At 27.6% G+C, this 14,568-nt stretch overlaps 1 protein-coding gene across 2 annotated transcripts in view; it reads left to right on the top strand.

Moving 5' to 3' along the window:
- Positions 1-4,064, top strand: part of LOC119600463 — a 37,082-nt gene extending 33,018 nt beyond the window's left edge. The window contains exons 3-6 of one of the 2 annotated variants that reach the window (XM_037950687.1): positions 1,570-1,790; positions 1,852-2,165; positions 2,235-2,393; positions 2,700-4,064. In XM_037950687.1, coding sequence (XP_037806615.1) covers positions 1,570-1,790; positions 1,852-2,165; positions 2,235-2,393; positions 2,700-3,034 — 1,029 coding nt within the window. In that variant the 3' untranslated portion in view covers positions 3,035-4,064. Of the gene's footprint in view, positions 1-1,569; positions 1,791-1,851; positions 2,394-2,699 lie in introns of both variants that reach the window. The other variant, XM_037950686.1, reaches the window with a different exon arrangement.
- The last annotated feature ends 10,504 nt before the right edge of the window (positions 4,065-14,568 follow it).

The raw sequence follows: 14,568 nt of genomic DNA, 5'->3' as shown, positions 1-14,568 counted from the left end.
TTAGTTAGTTAGTTAGTTAGTTAGTTAGTTAGTTAGTTAGTTAGTAGTTAGTTAGTTAGTTAGTTAGTTAGTTAGTTAGTTAGTAGTTAGTTAGTTAGTTAGTTAGTAGTTAGTTAGTTAGTAGTTAGTTAGTTAGTTAGTTAGTTAGTAGTTAGTTAGTTAGTTAGTTAGTTAGTTAGTTAGTTAGTTAGTTAGTTAGTTAGTTAGTTAGTAGTTAGTTAGTTAGTTAGTAGTTAGTTAGTTAGTTCGTTAGTTAGTTAGTTAGTTAGTTAGTTAGTTAGTTAGTTAGTTAGTTAGTTAGTTAGTTAGTTAGTTAGTTAGTTAGTTAGTAGTTAGTTAGTTAGTTAGTTAGTTAGTTAGTTAGTTAGTTAGTTAGTTAGTTAGTTAGTTAGTTAGTAGTAGTTAGTTAGTTAGTTAGTTAGTTAGTTAGTTAGTTAGTTAGTTAGTTAGTTAGTTAGTTAGTTAGTTAGTTAGTTAGTTAGTTAGTTAGTTAGTTAGTTAGTTAGTTAGTTAGTTAGTTAGTTAGTTAGTTAGTTAGTTAGTTAGTTAGTAGTTAGTTAGTTAGTTAGTTAGTTAGTTAGTTAGTTAGTAGTTAGTTAGTTAGTTAGTTAGTTAGTTAGTTAGTTAGTAGTTAGTAGTTGGGAATTCTTCAATTGGGTTTCATTACGAGGATCTGCTGATCACAGCCATTTTCTTCATCGGACGTCCCGCAAGAACCTAGGAAGCCAATGTTGAAATATTTGGTTTATTTGCTGCAAATATTTCTTACTTAGTTAAAAGCTATTCATACATCATGATTTTTATTTCAAATTTAGATTTTTAAATCTCCATATCTGTAAGTGTTAAAAAAATTAATTTTTGGCAAGTTTTAACATATTTTTAAAACCTCTAAAATCCCTTTTAATATTTTAAATAAAAACTGTTAGAAAAATGTAAAAAAAACTAAACCAACACTACTATGCTGTTCAAATATTTCATTTCAAATTTATAGACATTTTTATTCTATAAACAAATAAATTGTTAATAAAAAATCAAATAAATAAAATAGAATAAAATAATCTATGATATACTCTTATAAATAAAAATACATATGAAAATACGTTTACACCCCCTGCAATACAAATGATATATAAAATGTTGAAAAACGTACAGCATTTAGACAGTGATGGATATCTCAACTAGGATGAACCGTAGAATACCACCCTAATTACACATCCATCAAATGTTTTAGTGTAAAAATTGTATGCAAAAAAGCTTTACATGTGAGTATGCGATTCGGATTTGATTAAAACTATTTAGTTTTTTTTTATTAGTTATTGCTACTGTTGTTGTTGTTGGCGGAGTATATACGTTTCTTTTGAATAATTGATGTCACGTTCTATCCATGAGAAATCATGAATTCTGATAATGGTGTAATATGACAACAAAAAATAAAACCTCATATCTAAAGCTTTTAGGGGAGAGTTTTCATATGCATAAAATGTTTTATAGATTTATTATTTACTTTTGCTGTTAATTTAAAATTCAAATTCGATATCATATTAAACAGTTATTTTCTTTTATTTTTAGTTCAGTTCCCATGATCCTCATACACCACAGTGGCGTGTGGATCCCTGTCAATTGGAGGACACTGCCCCCGAAATGGAGGATCCGGTAAGACTGTTCCATGGCCGTGTGCGCATAGTATGGGAACATCAGAATCATACCTTAAACTCCAAACTAATGGTCACCGTTTTGGGTAAGGGAGATGAGTGTCGCAGTGAAAAGAAACATCAATGTTTAAGAATAGGGTAATTTTTTGTTAAAATTTTTTAAAACTAAATATTAATTATGTTTTTTTTCTGAATATAGTGATGATCCCATTTTGTGCATTTCTAAGGATTTAATATGCGATGGCATACGTCATTGCCCCTATAGCAATGAATACGACAGTGATGAGGATTATACTATGTGCTGGAAACATAGTCGCCAAGGAGAACCTATGCCACCGTCTATGGAATCAGATATTTTTGAACATTTTGCTTTGGAGGTATTTCGCAATTTATTTGCCTTTGATGTGCCCTCTATAGCCAAAGGCACCACCAGTAAACCTTTGCTAGAGTCGGACGATGATGTCTCTGAGAAACCTATTAGTAATAAAACCACTTTACATAAGGTGGAAGGAGGTAAAGAATTTAATGAAACTCTGACAGAGGAACAAGACTCAGGAAAATCCAATACTACTCTAACTATAGGCAAGGCCGATAACTCGTCTAGTTTGTCGGGAAATCATCATCGGCGCAATTCAACACGTACAGGTGTCAATTCGGATTTGTCTAAATATGGTCCTTGGGGTTATCTTATGCTGGGCATGTTGCTATGCGGGGGCGCTTTACTGATTTGTGGTTTATGGGGTAAGTTTAGCATGCTATTAAGAAAAAGACACAATAACACAAGCTATAAATTTATTCTTATAAACAACAACAACAACACTCATTAACCCTCTTTCTTTTCAAACAAATATGTTTGCAAATTTAATACTATTGTTTATGTCTATACTATCACTACCACACTAATCCTGTTATCAAATACAAAACCTATACACTTTATCCTTCCTTCTCCCTACCTCTCCATCTTTGTGTTATTTGCACTGTTATGTCTGTCCTTAGTTTGGTGTTGTCGCTTTAGCTATCACATTCAAACCATACGTTCATTTTCAGCCTCCGCTTCCCAACATGCAGCCAATAATGAACGCGAATCAGCTTTACAATCGGCCAATGCCGCTGCAGCCATGGGTCAAGATAATCATTCCAATACCACAGCTCCCCCTAACTATGAAGAGTTGGATCCGCCACCCGCCTATTCCGTATTGTTTCCCAATCAAAAAGCCGCCTCAAGCAATACTTTGAATTCACTAGAAGTGGCCAGCTCACCGCCTTCGATGACACACCTACAATTATCGCCCTCGGCTGCTCCCAGTAGTAGATCTACTGCGAGAATTGTGTCTGAAAGGGCTAGTGGCAGTAATCATTTACCCACTCACAGCAACAATTAAAATGTGTTCTTTTTTCTATAACTTTATAAATTATTTAGTTTTATACTCTCTACTTTTAAATGAAAAAAAAGATCTATAACTCTATTGATAAGTTTGACTAGTAGAGCAGGGATATACATACAATTTTTATAACGTATTTTCTAAGAATCTCTTCTTTATTTGAAAAAGCTTGGAATTTTTTCAAATTAAGATCATAAAAAGCTTAACAACGACTGACTTAATTATTTAGTTATAACAATTTTTAAATAGTAATATTTTTGAATAACTTTATAGTTGGGGGATGAGTTTTAAAAGCTGTTTTATTTGGGGTTTAAGTAAACTTGCCAAATACTGAAACATTTGAGAATTTGTAAAGCTTAAGAGCTTATTCTTATATATTTGGATTTTATTTACTTAATTTTTATTCAATTTAATTCCAGTTTAATGTGAAATGCAATAAAAACTAATTTAAAACTTTTAAGGCTTTACACAAAGCTTTAGCAAATAAAGCTTCTGCGAAGTTTAAACTAATTGTTATAATAACAACTTAAAAGCCTTTAATATGTATTAAATTTCTTTTAAATTTGGCGAAAGCTTTTGTAAAATTTAAACCAAATTTGTAGATTTAAAAGCTTTTAATAATAAAAAAATTTATGAAATTCTACTAAATATAAAACTTATAAGCTCTTTAAAAAGCTTTTTCAAACAAAGCTTTTGTCCAATCTTAAATTGTAAAACTGAAATCCTTTATAAAAAACAGCATTTAAACTTTTATTTTCTTTTGTTTCTACCAATTTGTTTAATATTAAAACTGAAATTCATAATTTATTTATTTTCAATATGGCTGCCCCCTTTAATTGATACCCCTTCTATCTAAACAAAAAACAAAACCTGACTCAATTTTTTTTATTTTATGTTAATTTTTCATTTAGATATTTTATAAATTTTGTAATATTTATCTTTTTCTAATAATTTAAAACAGTTTTATTTATTTGTGTTAAATTTAAATTGTTGACAACATTTAATGTACAATAAAAATGGCATAAATGTCTATTACTTTATGTATTCCTTTGTTAGCTTTTTGTCATAAGTCTATTGTTTTTTTTTTTTTCATAGTTTGCGTCCATATTTGTAATATTTTATTTAATTGTTTAACAGAAACCACGATTGTAGATTTTTAGTTAATAGTTAAATTAAATTTAGAATAAAAATAAAATAATAAATAAGAATAATAACGAAATAATTGTTAATTTATACGATAATGTGATATAATTTAAATAAAAGATGAAATAATTATACCTACACTACTTTATGTTTAATAATAAAATAGAAAGATTTAAAATTCAAAAAAACTTTTTGAATTTGTTTTTGGCATTTTTATGATATAGTCCAGTCTAGTCCAATTACTATACTATACTGGACTATAGACTAGACTGTAGACTAGATTATATACTAGTCTATAGTCTAGTCTATATTCTAGTCTATAGTCCAGTATAAATTCTAGTCTACAATCTAGTCTATAGTCCAGTCTATAGTCCAGTCTATAGTCTAGTATATAGTCTAGTCTTGCATATAGTCTAGTCGATGTTTTAGTCTTTAGCCTAGTCTTCAGTCTAGTCTTTGTCTAGTCAACAGCCTAATCTATAGTCTATTCTGTAGTTTATTCTATGGTATAGTCAAATATCCAGTTTATAGTCTAGTCTACAGTTTAGTATTTAGTCCATACAAAATATCGATTTTTGAAATATTTGGATGTGATCACAGATAAAGCTTATTTTCTTTAAAAACGCAGAATTTACAAAATTATAAGCGATTTTAGTTTTGGAGCCAATTTCATACAAAATATCGATTTCTGAAATATTTGGGAGTGATCACGGATTAAGTTTATTTTCTTCAAAAACGCAGTATTTACGAAGTTATAGCGATTTTAGTTTTGCAATCAATTTCAATTAAGCTTATTTTCTTCAAAAGCGCAGTATTTACGAAGTTATAAGCGATTTTAGTTTTGGAGCCAATTTCATACAAAATATCGATGTTTGAAATATTTGGGAGTGATCACGGATTAAGCTTATTTTCTTCAAAAACGCAGTATTTACGAAGTTATAAGCGATTTTAGTTTTGCAATCAATTTCATACAAAATATCGATTTTTGAAATATTTGGGAGTGATCACGGATTAAGCTTATTTTCTTCAAAAACGCAGTATTTACGAAGTTATAAGCGATTTTAGTTTTGCAGCCAATTTCATACAAAATATCGATTTTTGAAATATTTGGGAGTGATCACGGATTAAGCTTATTTTCTTCAAAAAAGCAGTATTTACGAAGTTATAAGCGATTTTAGTTTTGCAATCAATTTCATACAAAATATCGATTTTTGAAATATTTGGATGTGATCACAGATAAAGCTTATTTTCTTCAAAAACGCAGTATTTACGAAGTTATAAGCGATTTTAGTTTTGCAATCAATTTCATACAAAATATCGATTTCTGAAATATTTGGGAGTGATCACGGATTAAGTTTATTTTCTTCAAAAACGCAGTATTTACGAAGTTATAAGCGATTTTAGTTTTGCAATCAATTTCATACAAAATATCGATTTTTGAAATATTTGGAAGTGATCACGAATTAAGCTTATTTTCATCAAAAACGCAGTATTTACGAAGTTATAAGCGATTTTAGTTTTGGAGCCAATTTCATACAAAATATCGATGTTTGAAATATTTGGGAGTGATCACGGATTAAGCTTATTTTCTTCAAAAACGCAGTATTTACGAAGTTATAAGCGATTTTAGTTTTGCAATCAATTTCATACAAAATATCGATTTTTGAAATATTTGGGAGTGATCACGAATTAAGCTTATTTTCTTCAAAAACGCAGTATTTACGAAGTTATAAGCGATTTTAGTTTTGCAGCCAATTTCATACAAAATATCGATTTTTGAAATATTTGGGAGTGATCACGGATTAAGCTTATTTTCTTCAAAAAAGCAGTATTTACGAAGTTATAAGCGATTTCAGTTTTGCAATCAATTTCATACAAAATATCGATTTTGAAATATTTGGATGTGATCACAGATAAAGCTTATTTTCTTCAAAAACGCAGTATTTACGAAGTTATAAGCGATTTTAGTTTTGCAATCAATTTCATACAAAATATCGATTTTTGAAATATTTGGGAGTGATCACGAATTAAGCTTATTTTCTTCAAAAACGCAGTATTTACGAAGTTATAAGCGATTTTAGTTTTGCAATCAATTTCATACAAAATATCGATTTTTGAAATATTTGGGAGTGATCACGGATTAAGCTTATTTTCTTCAAAAAAGCAGTATTTACGAAGTAATAAGCGATTTTAGTTTTGCAATCAATTTCATACAAAATATCGATTTTTCAAATATTTGGATGTGATCACAGATAAAGCTTATTTTCTTCAAAAACGCAGTATTTACGAAGTTATGAGCCATTTTAGTTTTGCAGCCAATTTCATACAAAATATCGATTTTTGAAATATTTGGGAGTGATCACGGATTAAGCTTATTTTCTTCAAAAACGCAGTATTTACGAAGTTATAAGCGATTTTAGTTTTGCAATCAATTTCATACAAAATAACGAATTTTGAAATATTTAGATATGATCACGGATTAAGCTTATTTTCTTCAAAAATGCAGTATTTACGAAGTTATAAGCGATTTTAGTTTTGCAATCAATTTCATACAAAATATCGATTTTTGAAATATTTGGATGTGATCACAGATAAAGCTTATTTTCTTAAAAAACGCAGTATTTACGAAGTTATAAGCGATTTTAGTTTTGCAGCCAATTTCATACAAAATATCGATTTTTGAAATATTTGGAAATGATCACGGATTAAGCTTATTTTCTTCAAAAACGTAGTATTTACGAAGTTATAAGCAATTTTAGTTTTGCAGCCAATTTCATACAAAAAATCGATTTTGAAATATTTGGAAGTGATCACAGATAAAGCTTATTTTCTTCAAAAACGCAGTATTTACGATGTTATAAGCGATTTTAGTTTTGCAACCAATTTCATACAAAATATCAATTTTTGAAGTGATCACAGAAAAAGCTTATTTTCTTCAAAAACGCAGTATTTACGAAGTTATAAGCGATTTTAGTTTTGCAATCAATTTCATACAAAATATCGATTTTTGAAATATTTGGGAGTGATCACGAATTAAGCTTATTTTCTTTAAAAACGCAGTATTTACGCAGTTATAAGCGATTTTAGTTTTGCAGCCAATTTCATACAAAATATCGATTTTTGAAATATTTGGGAGTGATCACAGATTAAGCTTATTTTCTTCAAAAACGCAGTATTTACGAAGTTATAAGCGATTTTAATTTTGCAGCCAATTTCATACAAAATATCGATTTTTGAAATATTTGGGAGTGATCACAGATTACGCTTATTTTCTTCAAAAACGCAGTATTTACGAAGTTATAAGCGATTTTAGTTTTGCAATCAATTTCATACAAAATATCGGTTTTTGAAATATTTGGGAGTGATCACGGATTAAGCTTATTTTCTTCAAAAACGCAGTATTTACGAAGTTATAAGCGATTTTAGTTTTGCAATCAATTTCATACAAAATATCGGTTTTTGAAATATTTGGGAGTGATCACGGATTAAGCTTATTTTCTTCAAAAACACAGTATTTACGAAGTTATAAGCGATTTTAGTTTTGCAGCCAATTTCATACAAAATATCGATTTTTGAAATATTTGGATGTGATCGCAGTATTTACGAAGTTAAAAGCGATTTTAGTTTTGCAATCAATTTCATACAAAATATCGATTTTTGAAATATTTGGAAGTGATCACGGATTAAGCTTATTTTCTTCAAAAACGCAGTATTTACGAAGTTATAAGCGATTATAGTTTTGCAATCAATTTCATACAAAATATCGATTTTTGAAATATTTGGGAGTGATCACGGATTAGCTTATTTTCTTCAAAAACGCAGTATTTACGAAGTTTTAAGCGATTTTAGTTTTGCAATCAATTTCATAAAAAATATCGATTTTTGAAATATTTGGGAATGATCACGGATTAAGGTTATTTTCTTCAAAAACGCAGTATTTACGAAGTTATGAGCGATTTTAGTTTTTCAGTAAATTTCATACAAAATATCTATTTTTGAAGTGATCACAGATAAAGCTTATTTTCTTCAAAAACGCAGTATTTACGAAGTTTTAAGCGATTTTAGTTTTGCACTAAATTTCATAAAAAATATCGATTTTTGAAATATTTGGAAGTGATTACGGATTAAGGTTATTTTCTTCAAAAACACAGTATTTACGAAGTTATAAGCGATTTTAGTTTTGCAGCCAATTTCATACAAAATATCGATTTTTGAAATATTTGGGAATGATCACGGATTAAGGTTATTTTCTTCAAAAACGCAGTATTTACGAAGTTATGAGCGATTTTAGTTTTTCAGTAAATTTCATACAAAATATCTATTTTTGAAGTGATCACAGATAAAGCTTATTTTCTTCAAAAACGCAGTATTTACGAAGTTATAAGCGATTTTAGTTTTGCAGCCAATTTCATACAAAATATCGATTTTTGAAATATTTGGAAATGATCACGGATTAAGCTTATTTTCTTCAAAAACGCAGTATTTACGAAGTTTTAAGCGATTTTAGTTTTGCACCCAATTTCATACAAAATATCGATTTTTGAAGTGATCACAGAAAAAGCTTATTTTCTTCAAAAACGCAGTATTTACGAAGTTATAAGCGATTTTAGTTTTGCAGCCAATTTCATACAAAATATCGATTTTTGAAATATTTGGAAATGATCACGGATTAAGCTTATTTTCTTCAAAAACGCAGTATTTACGAAGTTTTAAGCGATTTTAGTTTTGCAACCAATTTCATACAAAATGTCGATTTTTGAAGTGATCACAGAAAAAGCTTATTTTCTTCAAAAACGCAGTATTTACGAAGTTTTAAGCGATTTTAGTTTTGCAGCCAATTTCATAAAAAATATCGATTTTCTTCAAAAACGCAGTATTTATGAAGTTATGAGCGATTTTAGTTTTTCAGTAAATTTCATACAAAATATCGATTTTTGATGTGATCACAGATAAAGCTTATTTTCTTCAAAAACGCAGTATTTACGAAGTTATAAGCGATTTTAGTTTTGCAGCCAATTTCATACAAAATATCGATTTTTGAAATATTTGGAAGTGATCACAGATAAAGCTTATTTTCTTCAAAAACGCAGTATTTACGAAGTTATAAGCGATCTTAGTTTTGCAATCAATTTCATACAAAAAATCGATTTTTGAAATATTTGGAAGTGATCACAGATAAAGCTTATTTTCTTCAAAAACGCAGTATTTACGAAGTTATAAGCTATTTTAGTTTTGCAACCAATTTCATACAAAATATCGATTTTTGAAGTGATCACAGAAAAAGCTTATTTTCTTCAAAAACGCAGTATTTATGAAGTTATAAGCAATTTTAGTTTTGCACCCAATTTCATACAAAAAATCGATTTTTGAAATATTTGGGAGTGATCACGGATTAAGCTTATTTTCTTTAAAAACGCAGTATTTACGAAGTTATAAGCGATTTTAGTTTTGCAGCCAATTTCATACAAAATATCGATTTTTGAAATATTTGGAAGTGATCACGGATTAAGCTTATTTTCTTCAAAAACGCAGTATTTACGAAGTTATAAGCGATTTTAGTTTTGCAGCCAACTTCATACAAAATATCGATTTTTGAAATATTTGGAAGTGATCACGGATTAAGCTTATTTTCTTCAAAAACGCAGTATTTACGAAGTTATAAGCGATCTTAGTTTTGCAATCAATTTCATACAAAATATCATTTTTTGAAATATTTGGGTGTGATCACAGATAAAGCTTATTTTCTTCAAAAACGCAGTATTTACGAAGTTTTAAGCGATTTTAGTTTTGCAGCCAATTTCATAAAAAATATCGATTTTAGAAAAATTTGGAAGTGATCACGGATTAAGCTTATTTTCTTCAAAAACGCAGTATTTACGAAGTTTTAAGCGATTTTTGTTTTGCAGCCAATTTCATACAAAAAATCGATTTTTGAAATATTTGGAAGTGATCACGGATTAAGTTTATTTTCTTCAAAAACGCAGTATTTACGAAGTTATGAGCTATTTTAGTTTTTCAGTAAATTTCATACAAAATATCGATTTTTGAAGTGATCACAGATAAAGCTTATTTTCTTCAAAAACGCAGTATTTACGAAGTTATAAGCGATTTTAGTTTTGCAACCAATTTCATACAAAATATCGATTTTTGAAGTGATCACAGAAAAAGCTTATTTTCTTCAAAAACGCAGTATTTATGAAGTTATAAGCAATTTTAGTTTTGCACCCAATTTCATACAAAAAATCGATTTTTGAAATATTTGGGAGTGATCACGGATTAAGCTTATTTTCTTCAAAAACGCAGTATTTACGAAGTTTTAAGCGATTTTAGTTTTGCAGCCAATTTCATAAAAAATATCGATTTTAGAAAAATTTGGAAGTGATCACGGATTAAGCTTATTTTCTTCAAAAACACAGAAGCTTATTTTCTTTAAAAACGCAGTATTTACGAGGTTATAAGCGATTTTAGTTTTGCAGCCAATTTCATACAAAATATCGATTTTTGAAATATTTGGAAGTGATCACGGATTAAGCTTATTTTCTTCAAAAACACAGTATTTACGAAGTTATAAGCGATCTTAGTTTTGCAATCAATTTCATACAAAATATCGATTTTTGAAATATTTGGGTGTGATCACAGATAAAGCTTATTTTCTTCAAAAACGCAGTATTTACGAAGTTTTAAGCGATTTTAGTTTTGCAGCCAATTTCATAAAAAATATCGATTTTAGAAAAATTTGGAAGTGATCACGGATTAAGCTTATTTTCTTCAAAAACGCAGTATTTACGAAGTTTTAAGCGATTTTAGTTTTGCAGCCAATTTCATAAAAAATATCGATTTTAGAAAAATTTGGAAGTGATCACGGATTAAGCTTATTTTCTTCAAAAACACAGTATTTACCAAGTTATAAGCGATTTTAGATTTGCAGCCAATTTCATACAAAATATCGATTTTTAAATATTTGGGAGTGATCACTTCACTTCAAAAACGCAGTATTTACGAAGTTATAAGCGATTTTGGTTTTGCAGCCAATTTCATACAAAAAATCGATTTTTGAAATATTTGGAAGTGATCACAGATAAAGCTTATTTTCTGCAAAAACGCAGTATTTACGAAGTTATAAGCGATTTTAGTTTTGCAACCAATTTCATACAAAATATCGATGTTTGAAGTCATCACAGATTAAGCTTATTTTCTTCAAAAACACAGTATTTACGAAACTATAAGCGATTTTAGTTTGGTAACCAATTTCATACAAAATATCGATTTTTGAAGTGATCACAGATACAGCTTATTTTCTTCAAAAACGCAGTATTTACGAAGTTATAAGCGATTTTAGTTTAACCCGGTATTTTGAACCTTATCTCGAAACTGATGAAACTATCTATCTATCTATCTATCTATCTATCTAATCTATCTATCTATCTATCTATCTATCTATCTATCTATCTATCTATCTATCTATCTATCTATCTATCTATCTATCTATCTATCTATCTATCTATCTATCTATCTATCATCTATCTATCTATCTATCTATCTATCTATCTATCTATCTATCTATCTATCTATCTATCTACTATCTATCTATCTATCTATCTATCTATCTATCTATCTATCTATCTATCTATCTATCTATCTATCTATCTATCTATCTCTATCTATCTATCTATCTATCATCTATCTATCTATCTATCTATCTATCTATCTATCTTCTATCTATCTATCTATCTATCTATCTATCTATCTATCTATCTATCTATCTATCTATCTATCTATCTATCTATCTATCTATCTATCTATCTATCTATCTATCTATCTATCTATCTATCTATCTATCTATCTATCTATCTATCTATCTATCTATCTATCTATCTATCTATCTATCTATCTATCTATCTATCTATCTATCTATCTATCTTCTATCTATCTATCTATCTATCTATCTATCTATCTATCTATCTATCTATCTATCTATCTATCTATCTATCTATCTATCTATCTATCTATCTATCTATCTATCTATCTATCTATCTATCTATCTATCTATCTATCTATCTATCTATCTATCTATCTATCTATCTATCTATCTAGCTATCTATCTATCTATCTATCTATCTATCTATCTATCTATCTATCTATCTATCTATCTATCTATCTATCTATCTATCTATCTATCTATCTATCTATCTATCTATCTATATCTATCTATCTATCTATCTATCTATCTATCTATCTATCTATCTATCTATCTATCTATCTATCTATCTATCTATCTATCTATCTATCTATCTATCTATCTATCTATCTATCTATCTATCTATCTATCTATCTATCTATCTATCTATCTATCTATCTATCTATCTATCTATCTATCTATCTATCTATCTATCTATCTATCTATCTATCTATCTATCTATCTATCTATCTATCTATCTATCTATCTATCTATCTATCTATCTAGCTATCTATCTATCTATCTATCTATCTATCTATCTATCATCTATCTATCTATCTATCTATATCTATCTATCTATCTATCTATCTATCTATCTGATCTATCTATCATCTATCTATCTATCTATCTATCTATCTAGCTATCTATCTATCTATCTATCTATCTATCTATCTATCTATCTATCTATCTATCTATCTAATCTATCTATCTATCTATCGATCTATCTATCTATCTATCTATCTATCTATCTATCTATCTATCTATCTATCTAATCTATCTATCTATCTATCTATCTATCTATCTATCTATCTATCTATCTATCTATCTATCTATCTATCTATCTATCTATCTATCTATCTATCTATCTATCTATCTATTCTATCTATCTATCTATCTATCTATCTATCTATCTACTATCTATCTATCTATCTATCTATCTATCTATCTATCTATCTATCTATCTATCTATCTATCTATCTATCTACTATCTATCTATCTATCTATCTATCTATCTATCTATCTATCTATCTATCTACTATCTATCTATCTATCTATCTATCTATCTATCTATCTATCTATCTAGCTATCTATCTATCTATCTATCTATCTATCTAAATACATTCATTACTACATTCTAGTAGCATACCACAAAAAATGCAAAAATTACACTGAAACTGCCTAAAAGTAGGCACTAACAAATATTTACATTTTCTAATATTCAAGAGATGAGTTGCCAGATGAGAAAAAATTTTGAATCCCTAAAAGACATATTAGTGACACAAATGACATTTTAAGGACACAAGCACATGATAGTTTTCTCAATTGTTTTCTTAATTTTTTTTAATAAATTTACTTACTAACTGTTTCCAAATCTAATTTTGAAAACTTTTAGTAAAAGCTTTTCAAAAGTTAGGAAATAAAACACAATTGATTTTTTTTGTTTTTACTATTGGAAAAAAGTCATTGAAGACACAGTGGGTGTAGAACATTTTATTTTTATCTTTTCCGAATGAACAAATGATTTGTTTTTCATATATTTTTTTAATATTCTGTTGTGAAGTACATTTATTTAAACAATTTTTATTCTTTACATACACAATTGTTTTGTTTTTCATTTAAATTTGTAGATTGGTTGGTTTGGTTTTTAAGTTTTAGTTTTTTTTGTTATTTCCTTTCAGTGTTTCTGGTTTTAGTTTTTTTTTTTTAACATTTAATTGTAGGATGTTTTCTTTGTTGTTTGCTTTTTTATTAAGTGTTACACATACAAATGATTTATTATTATTGTTTTGAAAATTTTTCACACATACACACTCACCTAAATTAAATTATTTATAATTCTCCTAAAAATTTACTAAGTTTTTGTGTTATTTTTTTTAGCTTTTTTACTTTTAATATTATTAAATTATTAAGGAAATCATAATTTAGTTACTGTTTATTACACTAGAAATAAAGTAGAACAAAATGAACATATGAAGAAATTTATACAAAATGTTAAATGTTTGCCAAATTATTATATTTAAAACTCAAAATTTATTTTAATTTCATTAAAGTAATGTGGACTGTTTTTAAATTAATTTATATTAATTAGAATTATATTTGTAATTTATAGCAAAAATTTGCTAAACATTTAGTGCCAATTTGAAGCATTTTTGTTTTGTTTTTTTTTATTTATCAAAAAATAAAGGAACTTTATATTCACGGGGGTTTTTTGATAAACTTTTGTTGTGAACGTTCCTTTATTTTTGTTTTATATAAATTTGTATTCATAAGAATTGGGCGTTTTTCTTTGTTTTAATTGTGTGTTTTTTTGTTTAAATCACACAAATTGTTTATGTATAAATTGTTACAGATACTTTTAATTTTGTCATTTGTTTTTTTTTTTTTTTTTTAATTTCAACAATGATTTTGTGTTTTTCTCTGTAAGTTTGTTGTT

The sequence above is a fragment of the Lucilia sericata genome, unplaced genomic scaffold, assembly GCF_015586225.1.
Source record: "Lucilia sericata isolate MDLA Ls3-8-SP2 unplaced genomic scaffold, ASM1558622v1 Contig000115F_arrow, whole genome shotgun sequence".
Lineage (NCBI taxonomy): Eukaryota > Metazoa > Arthropoda > Insecta > Diptera > Calliphoridae > Lucilia > Lucilia sericata.
This window is presented reverse-complemented; position numbering and strand designations above follow the sequence as displayed.